Raw genomic sequence first — 24,347 nt, 5'->3', positions numbered from 1 at the left:
TGACAAATGAGCGGGAGGAGTCCACTGGGGGCAGGTGACCTGGTCAGCGGGCAGATGCACAGGACGGACACTTCCTGAAACATTAGTTTTACATCTCGGTATTGACCTGGCCACGGGATGACAAGGGAGGCTGTTTTGTGACAGTATTCAAGCAGTTAAGGAACACGTTGGGCACAGATGAGAGGGGACAGGCTTGTTTCCACAGGGAGCTGGAAGTCTACAGAGCGTGGCCCAGGCTCAGTCCACACACGAACAACTGCCCTCGCAGGAGCCAGACGGGGAGCCACAGGCAGAGACCTGAGGTCGGGGCCGGCAGGGAATGCAGCCCGGCTGCTCAGGGTGCTGGCTCCCCCGGGGTGGGACGCCACTCTAAGGGTGACGGGGTCATGGCCCACTTACTCGTGATTTCTCTAAAGCCCACCGAATTGCCCCTTCCCAAGGGTGAACTGTGAATCATACTGAGTTCTTTTTAAAGAAAGAAAACTTCTTTTCGGTCCCGGCTGAGAGACTGCAAAGACACAGGCAACGAGTTTAAAACTCACGGACAGGAGTCCTGGCCAAGGACGCTGCAGGTCTGACCTCGCCCACTCCCCGTCAGGAGCCTGCCCACGGGCTCCACCTTGTCCTGCGCCCCAGTCCTGGCCTCGGTCGCCACCCCACTGTGGGCAGGAGCCTCCTACCTGCCCTCCTCCTCCGTCCTCCCCACAGAGAAGCTAAGACGCCCCCCACACACCCAAGGAGTCACCAGCTCTGAACCAAACCTAAGGTCCCACTGAGCCAGGCCACCATGCCACGGGCTCACTGTCCCTCCTCCCCCCACAGAGCGATGGTGTCGGGCACCCACTCGCCCTCCCGCCAGACGTTCACTGTCCTTCACTGTCCCCAGGCAAACACACACAGAAGCTGTGGAGAGGGACGCTGACCAAGCCGTCCCCCAGCACCCCCTGTGGAGCCACAAAGGAGGAGCAGGTGTAGAAGCCACCAAGGCCTGCAGGGAGCCGACAGCGGGGGCACGAGGCGCTCCCACGCAGGCAGGACATGGGGTGGCTGCCCCAGAGGCACGACCCTGGCGCTCAGGCAAACCACCAGCGCTGGACCGGGGGACTGAAGGGGGAGTCTGGCGCTGCCCTGGGGGCCGAGGAGCAGGGGGAGGGGACGGGGCGGGTGGGACACAGGGTTCTGTGCCAGCAGGAGAGAGCGGCCTGGGGAGGGGCTGGGAAGGGCGAGCACAGGGTAGAGTGCTCACAGCCCCCAGGGGACACAACCCGACTGGCCATTAGGGGGAAGAGCTCCTAGTCAAAACAAGAGGGGAAGGAGCCGGATAGATGTGACCATGTGACGGGACAGGTCCACGGCTGCAGGACGGAACTGGGAGGGAGGACTCCCTGCACACAGGCACGAGGGACTCTTCCTCTGCCTGAGGGTGAGGCCGCCCAGCTCGGCAAACCCAAGTCGCTCACTCTTTGCTTTTGTTTTTCAGGGTAACCACTGGCTGAGAGCAGGCCCAGCAGGGAGGAGGGAGGCCAGGCAGGGAGGCCAGGCAGGGAGGCCAGGCAGGGAGAAGAGAGGCCAGGCAGGAGGAGGGAAGCCAGGCAGTGCTGCCCAACTTCAGCTTGGGGGCGAAGGTGAAGGTGTCCAGGAAGAACAGAGTGTGGTCCTCTCCGGAGAAGCACCTTGTACAGAAGAGGTGGCCATGGAGGTCCTGGGTCAGGCACAGAGATAGGCCCAGTCTGCCTGCTGCCAGGTGACCTGGGAGGCCCCCCGTGCTGCACAGCGGAAGGTCAGCACACACAGAGGACGTGCGCACAGGCAACCGACCGCAGCCCACTTCCTTGGCAATCCAGGATGAAACGCTGCACGGACAGAGGACAGGCCCCCGTGGCTGCCCACGCTGCATGGACAGAGGACAGGCCCCCGTGGCTGCCCACGCTGCCCGTTTCCCAGAAGCGTGGACTTCAAGAAGCCCATCCCCCACCTGAATAAGATCCCAAATCAGACCCCAGCCAGGCAGCGCTCAAATAGAGCTCTCAAGGCCACAGACCACCTGTGAGCCCCTTCCCACATGGCCCTTGCACAAGGGGTCAGCAGTCAGGCCCTGGCTCTACTGGACGGGACGTGGGCCCAAAGGCTGTCACGACAGGTCCTCCTCATACTCAAAAGCACAGGAACTGAATGCGGAAAGCTGCAGACTCATCATGTGCCTGAGACACACGGACCAGGAGGGATGGAGGGCTGAGGGGAGGGACCGCCCTGGGAGCTCTAGTTGGACCCTCTGGGAAAGCACAAGGTCAAGGCTGCTCTGGAGTCAAACTGTTGGCAGCTCCATTCAGAAGCTTGTGATAGATCAGGGTGTCTCACCAGCTGGGGGGGGGGGGCAATGGGGGGAGAGCAGAGTTGGGGGGAGGCTGGGACAGTGGGGGGAGAGCAGAGTGGGGGTGGGGGGAGGGACAGTGGGCTGGAGAGCAGAGTGGGGGGGAGGGACAGTGGGGGGAGAGCAGAGTGGGGGGGGAGGGACAGTGGGGGGAGAGCAGAGTGGGGGAGGGGGGAGGGACAGTGGGGGGGAGAGCAGAGTGGGGGAGGGGGGAGGGACAGTGGGGGGAGAGCAGAGTGGGGGAGGGGGGAGGGACAGTGGGGGAGAGCAGAGTGGGGGTGGGGGGAGGGACAGTGGGGGGAGAGCAGAGTGGGGTGGGGGGAGGGACAGTGGGGGGAGAGCAGAGTGGGGGAGGGGGGAGGGACAGTGGGGGGAGAGCAGAGTGGGGGAGGGGGGAGGGACAGTGGGGGGAGAGCAGAGTGGGGGTGGGGGGAGGGACAGTGGGGGGAGAGCAGAGTGGGGGTGGGGGAGGGACAGTGGGAAGAGAGCAGAGTGGGGGAGGGGGAGGCAGGGACAGTGGGGGGAGAGCAGAGTGGGGGAGGGGGGAGGGACAGTGGGGGGAGAGCAGAGTGGGGGTGGGGGGAGGGACAGTGGGCTGGAGAGCAGAGTGGGGGAGGGGGGAGGGACAGTGGGGGGAGAGCAGAGTGGGGGTGGGGGGAGGGACAGTGGGGGGAGAGCAGAGTGGGGGTGGGGGGAGGGACAGTGGGCTGGAGAGCAGAGTGGGGGAGGGGGAGGGACAGTGGGGGGAGAGCAGAGTGGGGGAGGGGGGAGGGACAGTGGGCTGGAGAGCAGAGTGGGGGTGGGGGGAGGGACAGTGGGGGGAGAGCAGAGTGGGGGAGGGGGGAGGGACAGTGGGGGGAGAGCAGAGTGGGGGAGGGGGGAGGGACAGTGGGGGGAGAGCAGAGTGGGGGAGGGGGGAGGGACAGTGGGAGGAGAGCAGAGTGGGGGTGGGGGGAGGGACAGTGGGGGGAGAGCAGAGTGGGGGAGGGGGGAGGGACAGTGGGCTGGAGAGCAGAGTGGGGGGGAGGGACAGTGGGGGAGAGCAGAGTGGGGGTGGGGGAGGCAGGGACAGTGGGCTGGAGAGCAGAGTGGGGGGGAGGGACAGTGGGGGAGAGCAGAGTGGGGGTGGGGGGAGGGACAGTGGGGGAGAGCAGAGTGGGGGTGGGGGGAGGGACAGTGGGGGAGAGCAGAGTGGGGGTGGGGGAGGCAGGGACAGTGGGAGGAGAGCAGAGTGGGGGGGAGGGACAGTGGGGGAGAGCAGAGTGGGGGTGGGGGGAGGGACAGTGGGCTGGAGAGCAGAGTGGGGGGGGAGGGACAGTGGGGGAGAGCAGAGTGGGGGTGGGGGGGCGGGGATGGTGGGCTGGAGAGCAGAGTGCCCCGGGTGAGGCAAATCTGGGGCTGTGGCTTTGGGATCTGCGCAGGCCCAGAGGCAGGGGGATGGATGGATGGCAGTGAGCTGTGCTGGCTAGGAGAGCAGTGGAAAGGCTTTTTGTTAAATGAAATATTCAGCTCCAACATGCATTTATTTAACACAGGAGAGACTCCCTGTTCCCCAGGAGCAGCCGGCCCTGCCCCTCTGCCTGGGTGCCTGCCGTCATGGGACCGACGACCAGGCTGGCAGGAGGGAGCTCTGGGCTGGCGTCCGATGCCCCGAGGACCCCAGAGGGGCGTGGCGGGCCAGCGCGTTTCTTCTTAGGTGTCCCTGGGACGCGCCTCTCAGCACCCAGGAGGAACTGAGCTGCCGCAAGCCTGGGCCCAGCTGCGTTCCCACTTCCGCGTTCGTGTCCTCCAAAACCAAAACAACAGAAGAGCGCACTGTGGGCACTGATTTGGGCACCTGCCACTTCTTTGTGGAGGCCACGTGGATTGGCAGCGCCAGCCACTGTGTCTTTGGAATGACCAGAAACGCGCCCTCCACGTGCCTCGGCCCACCTTCCACTCCCTGCGTGGCCTCTACACCCAGCCCGGGTCCCTGCTCAGCCAGGACCAAGGGCTCCTGGAGGGGTGGCCGCCCTGCCCGAGGCTGTTACTCAAAGGCTAAAGCTTCAGTCGCACTGGACGAGGGGCCTGGGTTCAGACCACACCTGGGTGAGGGTCCATACGGGGCAGTGGAGGGCAGCCCGGCAGCTTCCCCAGGCACTGTCACCCAGCCGGCCAGCATGGGGCCCCGGGATGGACCCGCTGGCAGCTCCACGAGGCTCCTCTGGGCAGGATTCCAGAAGCTGCTCGAGTCCCCAGCTAGACAGAGGACTGGCCCACAAGGGACCGCACACGGGAACAATGTCTGCTTTGTTGCTGAGAACTCACGCCCGTGGGATTTCTGGCCTCGGACTCCCGGGGCTTTGTTGGTTTTGAACAAAGTGAAGGGAAGTGGTCTTCAGAAAATCCCAGAAGTGATTATGCCCCAGTGGGGACTGACCGCGGAGGCCCTCCCTCCACAAGGCACCCTTGTGCCTCCGGGCCCAAGAGCAGGTGTCACCGGCCGCCACTCCCGAAGGTGTCCCGGGCTTCTGGCTCAGACAGACGAGACCTGCCACAAAAATGAGCCCTGCCTGCGCCTTAATGAGGGTCACCCACCAGGAGGGCTCCAAGCAGGCCGGAAGGCGGACTCGGGCTTCCCCGAGGGTGGTGCCGTGGCCATGGCTGCCCCGCGCTCAGCGGGCCCTGAGAACCTTCCAGGCCCAACGCCTCGTCCTGGCTGCGATGGAGCACCTCACCCAGCAGTGAGACGACCAACTGACCCCTCTCCCTACACGAGTGACAAGGGCCTCTGAGGTCAGCCTGGTCGGGGACACCACGGGCTCACCCTGTGCCCGCGGGGGCTCCAGCATCCCTCCCCCAAAACGCCTGGGAACACAGGTGCTTCGGATGCCAGAGTTTCCAGAGTCTAGAATATCTGCAGATGCTGACCACGGTCCCTGGGGTGAGACCAAGTCTACGTTGATTCACTGTTTTACTTGTACCTGCTGCGCTTCGCCTGAAGGTGACTTCACACATCTCTCATCATTCTGTGTGAAGCAAAGCTCCTGGTGTGGAATTTCCACATACGACATCACGTCGGTGCTCAGGACGCTGAGGATTTTGCATCCTTTCAGATTCTGAATCTTTGGATTAGGGAAGCTGGACCTGGCCAGGGCTGGACCTCCAGCCCATACTGGCTTGCTTCCAGACCAGGGTCTGCCACCCCTTGCTGACCTCACCCCTCAGGGCCTTGCCCCAAAGCACAGGATGAATGGCGGGGCAATGACTGGTCCACCCCTGCATGGCGTCCACCCAGAGCTGCCCCCATGCAGTGCTGCCCACGGCAGATGCCAGCTGCAGTCTAGGCACCAGGCCATCAGTGGGTATGTCGAATGCAAGCCTCTAGGGCCTACCCCCAGCAGGCTTCCAGGCCAAGGCCGAGTGTCCCCAGGCCACCTGCTCTGCCTCTCACTGGCTCTGGGGTCTGGTGGCCCACACTGCCCTCTGCCAACTAGGGTGACAGAAAACCTCCCTGTGCCCTGCCTGGGAGGGAGAGGGAGGGACGTGCTGCCTCTGGGCCAGCTGTGGCCATCGCTGCACCCACTGGAGCACCTGAGATACTGGCCCTTCCTCTCTGTGTGTCACCCCAGCAAAGATGCTCAGAAACACCACCCACCTCAAGACTGCCAAGGACCACACTGACCACCGGCTTGGAGACCGGACGTGGTGTGTGCCACCGGCCAGTGTCCAGGATGCTGTGAATGCGGCCTTAGTACAGTGGTGGAGCCCAGGGTCCACCACATGGGACACCCCAGCCCTGGACCTGCAGCCTAGGATGGGCACCTGTGGGCAGCCTGCTGCCTGGGGAGGGGCAGGGCAGGGTGGGGCACTTGCCGCCATAGGCACCCCTTCCCCAGCAGCCTCCCCCTTCCCCACCTTCCCAGTTCCCGGCTAAAACCTTACAAGGTGGTCAAACCCCAGGGCCAGAGTCTCCCCCACAGCAGGCTGATGCCGAGGTGCACAGTCTCCAGGGCCAAAACAGGGGAGCCACCCCAAAAGGCATCCAGAGCAAGATGTGGTGCCTTCCAAGGCCAGCAATGTCCCTCTCAGACAGTGCCCAGAGAAACGAGAGACCCCGGGGGGACATGCCCTCTCACCCTCACCGGGCCGCACCTCTCCCTCCCAGGGACATGCCAGGCAGGGCCCTGTGGGCCTGGTGTCCTAGCGGACCTCATGCTGGGGTCCTTGCTGATGGGGATGCAGCAGGTTGGGGCCACCCTCCCTGAAAGTGGAACGTCCCCACCACTGGAGTGTCTGAGACAGGCGGAAGGGAAAGAGAGTCCAGCCTCCGGGTAGAGGCCTTCCACCTGGAAAGCTCTGCAGATACACAGACAGACAGACAGACAGCTCTAACTTCAAGAGGGAGTCCAGGAAGACGCCCTCACGTGCTCTCAGATCAGAAGGACCCACTGTTGTCACTCGACTGGGAGGAGATGGGGAGAAAGGGCCGGAGCCGTGGTGAGGCTGTGACACAGAAAAGGCAGGGAGCAAGGAGTCGGCAGGGGACAGACAAACCCCGTGAAGAAGGGGGCCTCCCGGAGACCCTGACACCGGGAGGGAAACCACAGGACAGATGCCCGAGAACAGACAGCCACTGGAAAGAATGATTTCAGGAGATGGCGCAGGGTGATGGAAACAGATGAAAAGTCAGGACGCGTGGCTACGGAGGAGTAGAACTGGTAAGGAACAGGGAGGACCCCGCAGCCACAGCCGGCGCGGGGGAGCGGAAGATCCCGCGAGCATCTAGGACAGCGCCCGCGAGGGGTGACGAGAAGGGACAGGAGGAGGACGTCCAGGCCGAAGCCGACCACCAGCCCGCAGGGAGAAGGCCCCAAGTGTGACCCAGGCGCAGGGAGATGCCCTCGAAGGCAGGACCCAGGCAGAAAGGAGCGCGGCCTCTGTGTCCAGCCGCGAAGCCGGTCTCCAGAAGCACAGGCCGAGACGGCGTCCCCCAGGATGGAAAAGAGAACCAGCTCCTCTGAAGCAACAGTCACGGCAAGACCCCAGACCAGGTGCACAGATGTGACCAGGGAAAGAGCGCCCCGGCCCAGGGAGCAGGGCACCTCTTCATGGCTCAGGTCCCTTCCCCGGGGACTTGCCCGCTTGGAAGATGGTTGGCAACCGAGATCACATTTCCAAGCTCACGCCATCACAGATGAGCACGGAGCAGAGAAGTCCAGTCGCCAGGGCAGGTGTCCAGGAGGTCCAGCAGACGGAGCTCGGCCTTCTGCTTCCTGGGCTACCCAGCATCCTCCTTGGGGACGGTGCCAGGACGTTCACATTCCCACGCTCTCCTTGGGGACGGTGCCGAGGCACATGCAGGTGCCGGGGCATGGGAGGCCGTGGCGCACCACAGGGAGAGGGCGTGTCTGGCTCGGGTGTGAGTCACGGCGCTGTGGCCATGGTCCGTGTTCAGAGCCAACAGTACAGCGTCCTCACAGAACACGAGGAGCTGTCCAGCAAGGAGCCCCGCGGAGAACGAGAACCTGCTGGACACTGGCTGAGCGGGCACTGCCCCCAGGACTCCTCCTCAAAAGCAGACAGAGCACTCAGCCGTGAGCTCCACCTGCTCAGGTGAGAACCCGAACAGGCGCTGGGAGGAGGAAAGGCCCCTCCCCTGGCCAGAACCCGGCAACGCAGGGAAAGTGTGGCAGACAGTGACCATATGCAAACGGTCCTGCGCCCCCAGGAGATGGCAGGCCCAAGGGGGCGAGGCAGGGAGGGGAGGGTGTGTGCGCGTGCAGGGGTGTGTGTGTCTGTGTGCGTGTGTGTGCGCATGTGTGTGTGCGTGTTGTGTGTGTGCGTGTGTGTATGTGTGCATGTGTGTGTGTATGTGTGCATGTGCATATGTGTGTGCGTGTGTGTGCATGTGTGTGTGTGCATGTGTGTGTGCGTGTGTGTGTGCATGTGCATATGTGTGTGCGCGTGTGTGTGTGCATGTATGTGTGTGCGTGTGTGTGTGTGCATGTGCATGTGTGTGTGCATGTGTGTGTGCATGTGTGTGCATGTGTGTGCACATAGGCACCACTAGCTTCTCCCCTTCAAGCCTTCCTGCTCCTCCTCCCTGGGCGGCCTCCTTGGCACCAGGTGTGGTCTCCCGGGGGGACCAGGGGAGTGGGGAAGTGTCATTCTTCACAGTCCCCTCTCCCCTCCCTCACCGTCCCCACAGCTACAGAAAGGACCTGTGGGGGTTCCGGAGCTCCAGGGAGTGGCCCAGCTGCCGAGGAGAGAGAGCCTGGGTCCCTGAATGTCTGCGTGGATCAGAAGGCCCCACCTCTTGCCCGGCCAACCCTAGAGGCCAGAGGGAGAAGGGAACACGGACGTGTCGGTGCTGAGGCTGGAGTCTGCTCCGCGGGGAAGGAGCGGAGGGAGAAGGGGAATTGGACAGCAGAGGAGCGAGGCTCCAGCCCTCGGGGGCATCCTGCTCGGTTCCTTAAGGTGTCCCTGGACACGTCGTCTGAGACCTTCCTGTCTCCTTCTCTCCTAAGTTAAATAAAAAGCACCAACGAAGTGGGCCACTCGCAGCGTGGGGTGGGGCGTGATGCTGAGGGTGATGGACGCGGCTGGGGCGGGCCTTGGCACCTCTCTGCCTGCATTCATCCCCTTGTCCTGGGGATGCACCCCAAGACTCCGGGGGGGGGGGGGGCTGGCACTGCAGAGAGTGCCACCTGCTCATGCGATGCGTCCCTGTCACCTGTGACAAGGGCTACTTTATAAACTAGGGACAGTAAGAGAGAAGCAGCGACGGCTGGTCGTAGAAAAACCAGGCAACACACGGTGGTCAAAGCTGCTTAGAACTTACGGGTTGTGTACCTTGGAGTTTCCCATACAGTATTTTCAGGTCATGGCGATCAACACGGCAGGAAGTGAGGCCGCTGATAGGGGGCCACTGCTCGGGAATTACCTGCAGCAGTGTTCCTCAGAGGTGCCAAGTGACATAAAAAGAGAGCAGCCACACACCCAGAAGCCACCGTGTGCTTCCAGCATGGCCCAGGGCCTGCGGCACTGCAGGGGTTAGTTTGGGGGCCCTGGGTCACCCCAGCTTCCCAAGGAGAGGTGACCTGACTGACCTTGTCCTTAGGACAGTGAGGACTCTGCGGCAGCTCCAGCCCAGTGAGCGCCTACTGGAGACAGCAGGCCCCTGCTGGGCAGGGCTGGTGCCCCTGGGAGTCGATCTCCTCTAGCCTCCCTGGACCCAGGGAACCAGAGCCCTGCACAGCCTAGGACGCCAGACCCTGAGGGCACGGAGGTGCAGGAGAAGCCCCTTAACATCTCCTCTGATCCCAGAGCTTGGACCTCCAGCCACTGTGCCCCCATAAAGGGGAACCCTTCTGTGCTTCAGGGTCCCGCCCAACAGAATCCTACAGGGGCTTCCCCAGCTCCTGCCATTCACCCCCCAAGAACCGTCTTCCTCGTGTCCGCCGTGCTGGGACCGCTGGGGTGGGACAGCTTGGCTCTACACACCCCCACGGGTGCTATGGGTGCTGGGAGCAGAGATGCCTCCTGCAACGGAACACGGTTTGATTGAGACAAAGCGAACAGCACCCAGGAAGCAGCAGAGGCAGAACAGACGGCCTCACGTCACGAGGACCCGGAATGTGCCCAGGCCCACACCTCAACCCTTCAAACACAGTGGAAGTAAAGTCTGGTCTTCTCCTTCGGGCTGCAGAGGCTGGCCCTGACCTCGCATCTGAGCACCGAGCTCAGCTCCCGTAGCCCAACTCCATGTCACCCCTGACCTCGGGTCTTGCCCCTGACCTCGGATCTCACCTCCGGACCACCCACTCCCACTCGCCATGCTCCAGCAGCTGCCCTCTCGACTGAGTCCCTGCGGCCCACAGAGACGGCTCCCCACCACCTCCACCACCTGGCAACCATCCGGCCAGTGCGTGTGGGCATGCCCTCCCCGTGCCCAGAACAGCCGGTGGCTCGTCACAGATGCTCCTGCAGCCGCTGACTGTCAGCGGGCCCAGGGCACCCTCACGTCCACACCCCTGAGCAGGACGCAACCCCACACCAGGCCTGAACGCCGGCACCCACAAGCCAGACGGGAGACGCCTCCCGGGAATCAGCCCTCTGCTGGGGAGGGGGTGGGCCTGGGGGCGCTGTCTCTGCTCGGGGGCATCCGCAACCTCACGGGAGAGCCCTACCAGACACGCAGAGGAGGGAGGGACGAGGGTCAGGAGAGGGTGCCTGGTGACAGGGTGTCTTCGGAAACCGAATCACTGTCCTGTCCACCCTGTCCATCACACCCACCACCCCAGCCCCTGCCCCAGCACCAGTCGGCCTCCAGCGGAGGGCCACAGGCACCCGGAAGCAGCTGATGACAGAGGTGGACAGCACAGGCAAGCAGCCACCTGAGGGCACAGGGAAACAGCACAGGGAAGGACACGGGGCCCAGGGCTGGTGGACAGTGGCCTGGCCAAGGCCAGGAAAGGCAGGGCTCATGGGATCTCCATGCTCCCGGAAGTGGGGTGGGCTCGGACATGGGGACTACGCATGCTGACCTGGAGCAGCGAGGGAGAGGCAGGCTGGACAGAGGCCAGCCCTCAGTGTCCACAGAGGTGCTGGCTCACACTGATCCCTGTGCAGGACGGCCGCCCGTCCTGCGGGCCGAGCACGCCGTAGTACGTGCTGTGGCTTGGGTCTGGTGTGCCTGTCTCTCAGGGTGGCTGGGTGGAAATTGGATCCTCACCGTGAGGTATTAACAGGGTGGAAACAATCTGTCTGTGGTGTCCAGAGCTGGGGCCTTCGGGGCCAGATGATCAGCAGTAGATAAGGTCACCAGGGTGGGGCTGGCCGACTCCTGGTGGCCTCATGAGAGCAGGGACAGACCAGACAAGACGTGCTCCCTGCTTCCTCCACGTGGTGTCCCATGTTGCCTGGGGACTCTGCCCACAAAGAGGCTGTCACCAGAGGAGGCCTGTGACCTTGAACTCTTAGATCATAAGACAAAATAAGCCTCTTTACAAAGTAGCTTTCCTCGGGGACTTCGTCATAGGAGCGAGCGCATAGGGCTGATAGGCTGTGCCGTGAGCAGAGGCAGGAGCAGGGGACAGTGTGGCTGCAGGGAGGGGCTGGGTGGGCAGGAGGAGCACCTTGCCTGTGTCATCATCCCTGGGGGTCCAGGTTAGACCAGAGGCGCCTGTGCCCTCCAAGCCAGGTGGACGCTGCCCAGCTGTGGACGGAGGGTGGGCCCGGGAGGGCGCTGCCGTGCGCAGGGGCTCACCGTCTGCTGCAGGTCCTGGATGACCACGCGGATCACCAGCGTGTTGCCCTGGGTCTCCTCCATCCTCGCCCCGCTCGGCTTCTCCCCCGTGGCCCGGATGGTGTCGTAGACGGTCTCGTCTTTGGAGCTGTCGGACTCGGAGCCCATGGAGTAGTCGGAGAAGCTCTCGGCCATCTCGTCCTCACTGGACGTCGGGAGGCGCGGCATGGCTGCCAGGTCTCTGCCAGGAGAAGGAAACGTGAAGATTAAAGAGAGCCCGGGGGCTCCAGAGACCGGCCCTGAGGAGCGCAGGCGCAGCTCGGGCTTTGCAGGTGACACCACCCACGGTCGGCTGTGCACGTCCACGTCCACACACGGGTCCCTCAGGCGGCACGAATGCGGCGCCCCTCCCCCCCCACGCCGGGCAGAGGCAGCAGCAGCTGGGACAGGGACCTGAGCCCCAGCCTGAGGCTGCAAAACCCAGCGAGAGGCAGCCCCAGTGAGCTGGCGAGAAGAGAAGGGCTTAGGGGGCGTCACCAGGGGCCACCGGCACTTGGAAACTTCCACGTGAGGGAAACGGCTGCCTCTGGTTTTCTTTGAGGACAGAGCCGCAGGAGAGGAGGAGAAGTGGGCACAGGGTCAGATGGCAGGAATCCTCCCTGTAACAACCCCTGCTTCAAACAGCTCTGAGGGAAGTGGGTAAAAATAGCCCAGAAAGACGGGCCAGTCTCAGCCAGGAAACAGCCTCCGGGACCAGGACAGGAGCTAACCCCGCGGCCCAGAGCAGGCTGAAGCCGGAGACTGGGGTCCCCAAGAGGCTGGGGCAGCTGGGAGGGCTCCTCCCCCTCTGTCAAGGGCAGTAACCACACCCAGCAAAGATCCAGCCAGGCTGCCCACGGCTGCCTTGGACCACGGGTCTCAGCAAGCATGGAGGACAGACAGATGCTGGGAGCAGGCACCGTGACCGTGGCGCCCTCCGTTCCTGGGGTTCAGAAAGAACTGAGTGACGCTGGCTTAAACCGGGGCCTGGTGGAGGGCGTACCAAGGAGACCCAGCAATTGCACCTCTGCCCGGGCTCTAGGAAGAAGGCCAAAGCCACCTGCCTGAGGAAGGATGTACAAAACCCAGCTGTCCCAGGAAAATGGGGACACGTGTCACCCTAATCATTCAGGGTCTCTTCTGCCCATGCGTATGAATGAACCCAAGCTACGTCTGGGTGACCCCAACACGTGACTCTGAGCCAAAGGGAGTCATCTACAGAATGATCCAGAAACCCCAGAGCCTGCTCTAGAAGAAGGCTGGGAGACACAGCCCAGTCCTAGACACAGTGCGCAGGGGCCATGGCTGAACCCGAGAGGCCTCCCTTGGGGGACGAAGTGGCAGGCTGGCCGGCCTCCAGCCCCATTCTTAGACGACAAGATGCCAGACGTTGACGGAGCCGGGAAGCGGAGGTCCCCTGTGTTGTATTTATGGCTTTCTCTCTCTGGGCTGGGGGCGGGAGGGCACAGCACCCCAAACACACTTCCCCAGAAGAACAGGCGGAGCCCAAAGCAACTGAGAAGCAGCAGATGCAAGAAAAGTGCCCTGTTCTCCCCACACGGGCCCCAAAGCAGGACACAAACTGACAAGGTCCCCTCCTCTCTGCTGGGGATGCAGGTTCGTCTCCAGAGACACCTCTGACATCAGCCTGAGACCCGCACAGCACTCAGCACCAGTTCTGACCACTTTCCTCCCCGGCGCCGGCCACCTCACAGCCTGCCACCTGGGAGCTCAGCCCTTCCTCTCCCCGTCCTGTTGCATCCCTAAAAACTCCTTATTCTCTTGTTGAGATGCCACCTAAGCTGTGTCACACTGAGGGACCCTCTGAGTCACTCTCCCCAGGCTTCTCCCATGGAGTGTGCCACAGTGTGACAATCGGGTCTTCCTGGATCTCTCATCAGCCCCATTCACAGGGCCCCAGGCAGAGAACCTACAGGTGGGAGGGAAAGCTTTTCCAACTCTGCAGAAAGTCGGGGAAAGGGAGGGAGGGAGGGAGAGAAGGGAGGGAGGGAAGGAGGGAGGGAGGGAGGGAGGGAAAGAGGGAGGGAGGGAGAGAAGGAAGGGAGGGAGGGAGGGAGGGAGGGGAGAAGGGAGGAAGGAAGGAAGGGAGGGAGGGAGGGAGGAAGGGAGGGGAGGAAGGAGGGAGGGAGGGAGGGAGGAAGGGAGGAAGGAAGGAAGGAAGACAGTCAGGTGGGTGGGTGGGTGCATGGTTGTCCAGGTGGGTGGTGTATGGATGGATGATAGATACACGTATGGATGGAAGGAAAATTGGGAGGGTAGATGGGTGGATGAAATGGATGGATGGATGGATGAGTGGATCAATGGATGGATGGATGGATAGATGAGTGAATGGATAGATGGATGAATGGATGGATGGGTTGATGGATGGATGGATAGATGGGTGGATGGATGGATAAATAGGCGGATGGATGGATGAATGGATGAATGGATGGATAGATGGATGGATGGATGGATAGATGAGTGGATGGATGAGTGGATGGATGGACGGATGGATGGATGAATGGGTGCATAAATAGGTGGATGGATGGATGAATGGATGGATGGATGAATAGTTGAATGGATGGATGGGTTGATTGATAGATGGATGGATATGAATGGATGGATGAATGGGTGGATAAGTAGGTGGATGGATGGATGGAAGGAAGGAGGTTAGGAGGGTGGATGGATAGATGAATAGATGAAGAGATGGATGAATGGATGAACTAGTGAATAGATAGATGAATGAACTGGTGAGTGTGTGAGCATATGGATGGACAGAGGGACGGGTGAGTGACTGAATGGACTGGTGGATGGGTGGGTAGATGGATGAGTGAGTGGGTGGATGTGGAGAGGAGGGAGAAGAACACTAACAAGATGCTGTAATTTGAGGTGCCTGCTGTGACCTGGTCACACTGGTGGAATGAGGGACTAACAATGGCCTGGAGTCAACAATTCACTGTTCTATTTAGACTCTTTCTGTAAATTAAAACCTATCTCCTGTGCGCCAGCAATGCACTGGATTTGCAGGGGGTTGGGATGGCTCTGATCCAGAGTGTGCCTATGAGCGGCATGGGCACCGCGGTTCATGGAGCCCATGACCCACTGGGTCTCCTCCCTCCTCACAACCCTCGGGCTGGCACAGGACAGCCCCTGAAATCGGGTGCGTGGTGTCAGTGGGCACAGGTAGGCTTCCCCGCTCCAGCCCTGCAGACCATCCAACACTGGTGCTCTGCATTCTCAGGGGCCCGTGGAAACGCTGCCCGTCTCTGTGGGCACCAGGCAGTGCACCAGGACTGCGCAGCCAAGACAAAGGGGCCTGTGCACATGGCTCACGCTCTGGTCCCCACAGCAGGAGTGGGCTTTAGAAAACGCTGAGCGTGCAGTTTCCCCATGAGATTCACCCGGTGGGACTTCGGCCTTCTGAGAACCACGGCTGCGGCCACCCCAGGCCCTCCGTGCCCACTGGCAACCTCCCACCAGCACTGTGCTGCAGCCACCCCGGGGCCACTGCCCTCCCTCTGTGATGCACCGCAGCTCACTCTGGACCCGCCCACCTGCCCCGCGGCTGCTCTGTGTCTCGTGACTGGGGGCCCTGGGAGTGTGCAGGGAAGCCCTGGGAGAGCAGGACCGGACAGCAACCCGCCCCAGGGGTGGTCCCAGCTCAGCCTGTCACTCCTGCTGGACCAGCTGCAGAGCCACACCCCGCAAGAGGCCCCGAGCTTGTCCACCCTCCACCCCAGGCTCCAGGGCCCCGAGGCTGCAAAGGACCCTCTCCAGGAAGGCAGCTCCCCACTCACGGGAGTCACAAGATGGTGACCAGGGGCGTACTGAGGCTGGGGGGCTGGGGTCAAGGGGGAGGCCAGGGGCCAGATGTGGGTATGACACGTGACATTCCAACGCGGAAATTCATTGTTTTTTAAGATTCAGTTTGCAGTCCACACACATGTCCCGAGCTGGGCCCAGGGGCCCCTGGCTGGTGACCCGTGATGGACACGTGGTCAATGCTGTGAGGTGTGCATAACCCCCAGGGTCTTCTTCCCCAGTGAGGGGTGCAGCCTGGCTTGGCCTGCTACACCTGGCCTGACTCCAGGACACATCTCGAGCCCAGGCAGGGACAGCAGCAAGGAGACCTCCAGGCACCGCCCTCCAGCTGCCCGGCACATGCCCACAGCCCGCCCCTCGCACCGGCCCTGGGAGGTGGTCACACACTGGCAGGCCAGACACCTGACTACCAGGAGGGTCTTGGCCCTAACAGAAGGCTTGAGTGACCTGGCCAGCAGCTCTGTGGGAACAGCAGGCACCTGGCCCGGGAGCCTGGACAGAATTTAATGATTAACTCCTGGGTAGGGCTGCCGGGTAGGACAGAGGGCGGCCAATTACACTGGCATTCATACGAGCAGCAGATGAATTTGGCACTAAATATACCCAAATATGCGCTAAATATGATTATGCAGGACGGCGGCTCGGGTCACACTCACACTGAACATCCATTCATGGTTCATCTGACGTCCAGACAGAAGCGGAAGGCCTGCGTGTCATCCGCATCACTGTGGAGGACACACGGGTTCCCTGACCCCCTCAGGACCAGGCTGCAAGGGAGTTCCCTGGGAAATCAGCTCCAGGGCAGAGGAGGGAGGCCCCCACAGCACGGGGCACCCCTCCGTGTAACTATTCTCTCGGGGGACGCACCCAGCTATGAAGTCCCAGGGGTGAGGTTCAAGGGCTCAGACTCTTACATCAGCCCTGCTGCAGTGGCTATTAATAAGAGAAAAGAAAATAACCACCGAGAAGCAATTTCCACAAAGACTCGGTGCTTTGCTGCTAACCTGCTGCAAGAGAACATGAAACTTCCACTGGCTCATTAGGCCCCTAAAGGCCCCCGTGGACAGCAGCTGGGTTTCCCAGCGCTCAGTCTTCAGCCATCATGGAAATATAAAAGCCGCCTCGGGACAGAAGACACATAATAAAGACACAAACAGAACTCATGGCAAGGCCACTGGGCCTTTGTGGATCACCTGCAGGAGACGGGGGGTGCCCCGTGTGACTTCTACCTAAAGCACTCAAAGGTTTGATACGAGGGAACCTCAAAGAGACGCAGGAGGCGAGACTGTGTGACCACCTCCTTATTTTTTGCGTTCAAATGCATTCCATTTGCAGCGAGACCCTCCCCAGTGCTGCCCCGGGGCTTTATTTAGATAGACATCTAAAGTCAGGCCAGGGTCAGAGCTGGTGGCAGGACACGGGGTGGCCAGCCCCAGGCAAACCTGCAAAAACCTACGTGGACCCTGGAGGAGCTGCGGTTCTGCCGCCATGGTTGGAAGCGGCTGTTCCTGCAGATCTGGGAGAAGACAGCGCTGACCGAGAGCTCAAGGTTCAGGGGGCAGGGACTCCGGGGAGAGGCCACTCCAGAGCCCACCAGGTGGAGGGGCAGAGGCCAAGATGGGTTCAACATCCTCTCTAAAGGGCAGCCTCATCTAAAAGTGGCTCCCACCCACCTACTGTGCCCACTACCCAGCAAGTCCCCCTGAGAGATGCAGCCCATCCCCTCTGCCCCACCACCAGAGCTGTGTCCTCACCCCCAGGACCCCTGCCCCAGAGTGACATGAGCCCCTGTTGTAGGTCAAGCCATGCCTCCTGCAAATGCACAGAGGAGTCCCATCCCCAGCCCGTGACTGTACCTGGACCGAGCCCTTTAATCAGTAATCACAGGAAACAAAGGTCACATGCATAGGCACTAAGCCTGTGTGAGGTCGTCCCAAAAGGTGATGAAATTCAGACACACAGAGAGATACTGGGAGCCTGCATGGGGTGGGGACCGCAGTGAGAGAGCCAGTGAGAGGGACCTTCTATAAGACAATAGATAAGAAACACAGCTCCCCTCAACCTGCGCACAGCTCCAGCCACGCTGCCGACCTGGGGGTGAAGAGCAAAGCCACAACCCCTAGAGGAAAACACAGAGTGGTGCCGTCACACAGCGTCCCCAGCGCAGGCCTCTGGGGCTCCGCAGGTCCCGCGGGAGGCGGGTAACGAGGGGCTGGTCGCGGTGGCTGAAGCAGCAGTGAGCACCCAGATGCCTCCTCTCACCCTCCGGAGGAGGTCACGAGTCCTGAGTTTCGTTCCTTCCACTTTCAAAATGCGTCCATCTCTGTGGCCACCTCCATCTCCACCATCTCTGCCGGAGTCAAAGCTCTCTCTTATGACCCAGGACCCTGAGATGACATGAGCCCACCTGGACAGTCCCCTCCTCACACAGACAGAGCCTTCTTGCCAGATGAGGGCCACAGGTACCCGGAGTCCTGGGTGTGCCGGGGGCCGAGGGCTGGCCTACCATCGTCTGCTGGAAGAATCAAGGGGAGGAGCAGCCTTGTTTCAGCAAGGCCCAGGGCACAGGCATGAGGGACAAGACGGAGCTCAGCGGCGCTGACACTTCCGTTGGACACGGCAGGGGGAGACCCTGGACAGGCCTGCAGCCCAGGATGGCGGGGCGTGGAGAACCTGGAGGAGCCCCATCGCACAAAGGAAGGGACTCTGCCTGCAAACAGCAGAGGACATCGCCATCCACTGCAGATGACCCTGAAGGGCTGGTCACCACAGGAAACTCGCCCCAAAGGCACCAGGAACACAGGCCCAGGAGGCCAGGGGGGCACAGAGGCAGGCGGTGCTGAGGGCTGGGGGAGGGGGCTGTCACAGCTGCTGTGCAGTCCGCAGAGCGTCACTACTGCACATCAAGTCCTGCTGCCTGACCCCATGTGCATGCACTCAGAGATCTGCCTTAGATAGTAAGGGTGGGGCCCCTCCCACCAGGACTGTGCCCTGTAAGAAAGGCCATGGTGACATGCGCCAGGGAGAGCAGCCCTCCCCAGGAAAGGCTCACCAGCACCTTGACCTCAGACTTCCTGACCTGACCTCCAGAACTGTGAGATCAGGTCCTGTTGCTGAAGCCACCAGTCGGTGGTATTTTATTACAGCAGCCCAAGCTGACTAATACGCTTGCCTCCCGCAAAGTCACACACTAAGTATCACAGGGCTCACAGGAGCAGCTGGCCGGGGCAAACTATTCAACCCTGGGCCATTTTGTTCCCCAAACTCCCACTGGGCTATCCTGGCTCAGGCCCTGACCTTAACATCGCCATGTATTTTAGCAGCTGAGAAGCTGGGGTGTTCTGTCCCCCAAGATGGTGGCTCCCAGGGACACCAGTTCCTTCAATATTGAAAACTGAATTCACAGATGGCTTTCTGTGAGGAGTTGGGTTTTAGCTGCAGGTGGAAATGCCTTCACATCCTCATCAGAGGCTGGGCCAGGAGCCCGCCAGGACATGGAAGGTCACCCACTCAGGGCCTCTTCATGCAGACAGCCGCTGCCTCCAGGGCCTGGCAAGGCTGCGACACCTCCTCACCATGGTGACCAGAGCCAGGCTAGCGCACGGAGTCTGGGAACTGGGCACATCACAAAGTCACAGAGCTCGGAGTCCTGGACGGGGTGGAGAAGACTCAGACCTGACCGGGAGGCCAAAGCACGCTTCGCCAGAATGCCTGAGAGTTCAACACAAGCGTTGGGACCCCCAACAGTGGTGCTCAAAGCCCTCAAAAGCTGGCCTCAGGCCGGGCACGGTGCCCACCTGGAATCCCAGCGACTCGGGAGGCTGAGGCAGGAGGATGGCAAGTTCAAAGTCAAGCTCAGCAACTTAGCAAGACCCTGAGCAACCTAGTGAGACCTTGTCTCAACGTAAAATCTAAGAAAAAATTTTAAAGGATTGGGGATGTGGCTTAGTGGTTAAGGGCTCCTGGGTTCAATCCCTAGCACCAAAAAATAAATAAATAAAAGCTGGCCTCAGGCTCCTGGACAGGGGAGGGCCCTCCGGGGACTCCACGTGGAGTTTGAAGGCCGCCTCCCCTGCCTCTTTGAGCACAGCCAGCTGCCCGTGGGTGGGGCTGCGCAACCCGGCCTGCCGTCACCGTCACCGTAATGACGGGGTCTGAGCGCGAGGTGGGTCTGTTGATTCCTATTATTCCCGTGGTTGTGGGGACCGGCCATCCTTTTTGCAGCCTGAGTGTCAATTTTCTGGTCTTGTTTTCTTCAGAAAGTCTGTTGACGAAGCCCCTTTCTGTCTGGGAAGCTAAAAACATCTGAGTTGACCTCCTGCCTCCCACGGGTCCCCTCGGGGTGACCCCAGCTGTGAGCCTCCGGGTGCCAGCTTCCTAGGAGAGCAGCAGCCCTCAGGGTCCCGGGCAGGTGAACCAGGCCCCACACCAAGCCCCGGGCAGCTCTTGCTGCTGCTGCTGCTGCATGGCCGGCCCAGAGCCCTCCCTCCCAGCCTCCTGAGGTCAGGCCCCAGGAAGCCACCTTGGGACCTGGGCATCGCTCACCTTCCGATGCCCCCGGGGACCAAGCTCAGCAGGGCGAGAACCTGTGACACTGACCCTCAAGCATCCTCACAGTCCCACACACCCCCTGCTGGGAGCAGCCCAGGCCAGGAGCAGTCAGGAGCCCGCGGATGATGGGTGTCCTCGGGGTCCCATCCCCCATACCAAGGGACGACTGGCTTCAAGTGGCTGATTTCCAGAGAGCGAGGGCACAGTGGATTCTCTCCTAGAGATGTGGCTGGCACCCCAAGGGCCTCAGGCGTGATTTCTTCCTGTCCTCTCCAGTCCCTGGCTCCACGAGTGTCACTAGTGACCGCAGAGGACTGAGGAATCCGGGGACCATCTGACAAGAGTGCTAAAAGGTCAACCGAGGCACAAGGAAACTTTTAAAAAGAGTGTATCCGTGCACAGCAATCCAGAATCAGGAAGCACCGAACCGCAGGAGGGCTTGGGTCAGCGGCAGGGAAAGGCCTAGGGCAGATGCAGAGGAGAGGCAGAGGAGGCCGGTTGGCTCCCATTTTGAGGTTGCCTTACTGGTCACCCCGTCAGTCCCTCCTTGAGCAGCCCTAAGTGAACTGCAGCTTCCCACCCAGGGAGCTCATCTTGCTTTTCTTCAACACAGGCTTTTACAAGAAAGAGCTCACCGTTTGCAACTCGGCAAGGTCAAGGTCATTTACCAGCCTCTCTGGCTGGTGCTCAGGACTCTTCCCTACCTGGGCTGCATTCTAACTCACTTTATATTTACTTTCCCCACATTACACAGGTCACGTGACTGCAGGTAAGTCTAGACAGAGTATCTCAGAAACCTGATCCTGATGTTTTGCCTGAGCGGCAAGACCGAGATTCATTTTATGTTCATTAAAATACTTAATGTGATCAAATTTTCAGAAAAGTACACTTAGACGTTTCCATTTTATTTAAATCATTTTGATTTAGAAATTGCCGTGTTCATTAATTTCCATTGGTATTTTCCTTTGAGCAAATCATTTGGAATATTTTAGTAGATATCACTTTTAGAATCGTGGAAGAGAGTTAATGTTACATTTATTTTGTTTTTTTAATTAAAATACACCCAGGGCTGGGATATAGCTCAGTGATAGAGCCCTCTCGCCTGGCACACGCAAGGTCCTGTGTTCCAGCCCCAGCTCCAGGAAAAAAAAAAAAAATATATATATATATATATATATATATATATATAGTAAACTTTGAGGATATCAACTTTTTAATCATTCAGACTGACCCTCCCAATGGGCCCTGCAATAAGCCAGATGGTAACACCGCGGGTGGTGATTCTGCTGACCAGACAAGGCAAATCAGGCGGATGTATCACCGTGAATGACATTTATCTTTTTAGCTGATCCAAACATCACTGGGCAAGATGCAGTGTCTGAGCACAGGCTGGAACGACCGAATTCAGCCTCACTTGGTGCGTGGCTGGCTTTCGGTCACAGGAAATGCAGAATTCCCACAGGGTGGGCGCTGTCCTCATGAGGGCTGTCTGTGAGCCCCGTCCCACAGCGCTCAGCCCGTCAGCACCTCTCCAGGAGACCCACGCGGCGCAGGCATCCGTCTGTGCTCCTGCCCCAGCCCCAAGCTCAGGGGTGGCCCCCACACAGCCCAGAGCCAGGAGGCTGCAGGACGAGGCCTGGCCCCAGTTCCTGCCGTCGGGGGGTTTAGGAAACGCAGGCCCAGCCCGTGCCAGGCTCCTGCTGTGACTGACACTATGCTCGGCTGCTGTGACGAGACACAGGGGACGGGGGCTGAGACAACTGCAGTGCACATGTTCACATTCTGGAGGCCAGAAGCACAAGACGGAGGTGCTGGGTGAGGGCCTCCTCCTGGCGGGTTCTCAACATGGCCTCCTCCTGCGTACCGTACCGAGGACAGCAAGCGGCTCCCTGCTGCTCTTCTTATAAGGACACTCGTGCTCTGGGGTCAGGACCCCACCTGCCATTGCCTCGTTTGACCTCATGACTCCTCATCCTAAGCCCAGCCACACAGATGCACGAGCTGAGGGGACACATGTCCAGTCCTGGGAAGGCCCACTAGACCTCGAGGACCCGGGGGCCAGTGAACACCCTGGGCTGGGAGGCTCCTCCAGGATGCAGCAGGGGGCGGGTGAGGTGACAGGTGACCCCAGGGTACCTGAGGGCTAGAGATGAGCGTCACAACTCAGCACCAACCGGTGACATGTGGAGCAAGTGACCAAAGGCGAGAACCACTGCTGGGGTCCCCACACAACAGGTGCACCCCTCGCCCTTCATCTGCAGCTTCACGTCCCGCCAGTGCCCTCCCAAGCCTCACCCAGGAGGTGCGTCCACCTGGAGAAGCAGGCACGAGGTCGCCACGTGACCACAACTGTCTCATACTGTCTCAAAGAAATAGCCGAAGGAGCACGTGTGTGACCCGACGTGCGTCCCCAGGGGAGTCGCTGCCGAGGGCCACCAGGCAGGAGCTCACAGCAGGGCACCCACCCCCACAGTGCCTGGGCAGCAGAGCAGGGGCACTCGGTACAGTCCCTGCTCCCACACCTGCCCAGAGTCCCCCAGACGCGGAAAACACAGAAACACACGAGCGTCACGAATTCAAGACTCAGAGTCCTTCAAAGACACTCCTCCGGCTGCTTTTCAGAGTGGTCGGCGGACGGAGGCTGAGAAGTGAACGTCTGGCCACCACCCGACCTGGCCCGGCCGTCTCTCAGCAGGGAGAGGCCTCCCGTCTCGCTTGAGGAAGGATTTTATAAATCCATTAAATCTGTTTTTCAGCCCTGGACTTTAACAGACTTCAATAGGAGGAAAGGAAGATCTCTCCCGACGCTCGTGGAGGAGGAGATGAAAGGAAGAGATTCCACAGCAGGAGCGGAGTGCTCGCTGTGGGCACGCGTGACCCCCAGGAAGGCCACCAGGGTCCCCACCTCAGGGTTGGCAGCCCTTCCCACCCCACAGGTAAGTCCCCTGCCAGGGCCACTCCAGCTGCCCGCACAGAACGTCGACAGAGGCTCGAATCCTCCCAGACAGCTAGGCAGGTGTCCCCTAAAGAAAGTGTCCCTGTGCGTCACAGAGAAGGGGCTTTTAGCATAGTCACCTCGACTCCTGTCCCCAGAGCTGACTGTGCCAGAAAACACGGCAGGGCAGTCCCTCTCAGCCCCCAAGGGCACTGGGCTGAAGAGGGTCCCCCCAGGGTCTGTTCACCCCAAACCTCAGAAGGTGGCCTTGTTTGGAAGCAGGGTCTTGGCTGATGGGACTGGTTAAGACGAGGTCACAGGAAGAGGAGAGGACACAGACACAGACAGGGACCCGGGGGAGATGGCAGGTGGCCATGAGGCGGAGCTGGAGTGAGACAGCCGTGAGCTAAGGGTCACCCCAGGGCCTGGTGCTGGAGGAGGCCTCCCCTGGACCCCCGGAGGGTCCAGCCCTGCCTACACCCTGACTTCAGGCTTCTGCCCCCAGAACCGCGAGGGAATCCATTTCCATTGTTTTCAGTGAGGGTCTGATTGGCAGCTGCAGGAAACCAAAACACCAAGGGTCCTTCAAGGGGCAGGGCCACTGTGAACTGCTCCCAGTCACCTGGGTGTGGTGAAGTGTGGTGTGGTCACGCCATCCCACCTGCATCTTCTCAGAGCATGGCATCTCCCCTCTTCCCCCCTGTCCCACGGCACAGACACCCCCAAACCCTGCCCTCTCCAGGCTCGAAGCTCACAGCATCTGCTCCTGTGGTGGCAGCATCACCACGGGGGACTCTGTCACATCTGTGTGCTTTGTACTGTTGTGTCACTCTCAGGAGAACAGGCACAAAACCCGGCGTGCTCACTAATGCTCCCGGGCACCTAGGCCGCTGGGCGAGTCTGCAGAGCTAGTAGAGGCTCAGTGGAGGGTGGGCAGGGCGAAGGCTCTCCAGGAGATGGACCCATGCTGTGGGGACAGGTGGCCTGTGGCCCCTGGGCAGTGGGGGAGTTCCTAAAGAGAGCAGGGAGGGTGAGGAGGTGGACATGGAGAGATGGGATGGCTGGGGGGAGAGGCGCAGAACAAAGATGGGGTCAGGATGGGGGACACGGGAGAAGGGGCGGGCCTCCCCCCCAAAGCATCTGGATTCGGCCCCCACCTGACACTGCGGAGGACGTGCAGGGAGTCAGGGTGGCTGCAGCTGGCAGGAGAGGGCACGGGGCTGGGGGAGGGCAGAGCCGCATGGAGACCCGTCCCGTGAACACTGTGTAGAATACCATCAGCTTGTGCTCCAGGCTTGGGGAGCCACCAAGAGTGTCGCGGTGACAACACTCACCCACGCCACAGTCAGGGAACTGCCTCTTCCCTCAGCCCCGGGAGCCTCGCTGCTCGGGGACACGGA

At 60.9% G+C, this 24,347-nt stretch overlaps 1 protein-coding gene across 1 annotated transcript in view; it reads right to left on the bottom strand.

The window, feature by feature from the left end:
• The window catches only part of Shank2 (SH3 and multiple ankyrin repeat domains 2), a 341,817-nt gene extending 329,989 nt beyond the window's left edge, over positions 1 to 11,828 (bottom strand). The window contains exon 1 of the mRNA XM_071615968.1: positions 11,622 to 11,828. Within this exon, the coding sequence (XP_071472069.1) occupies positions 11,622 to 11,828 (207 nt within the window). The remainder of the gene's footprint in view (positions 1 to 11,621) is intronic.
• Positions 11,829 to 24,347: the final 12,519 nt, after the last annotated feature.

Source organism: Marmota flaviventris, chromosome 9, assembly GCF_047511675.1.
Source record: "Marmota flaviventris isolate mMarFla1 chromosome 9, mMarFla1.hap1, whole genome shotgun sequence".
Lineage (NCBI taxonomy): Eukaryota > Metazoa > Chordata > Mammalia > Rodentia > Sciuridae > Marmota > Marmota flaviventris.
This window is presented reverse-complemented; position numbering and strand designations above follow the sequence as displayed.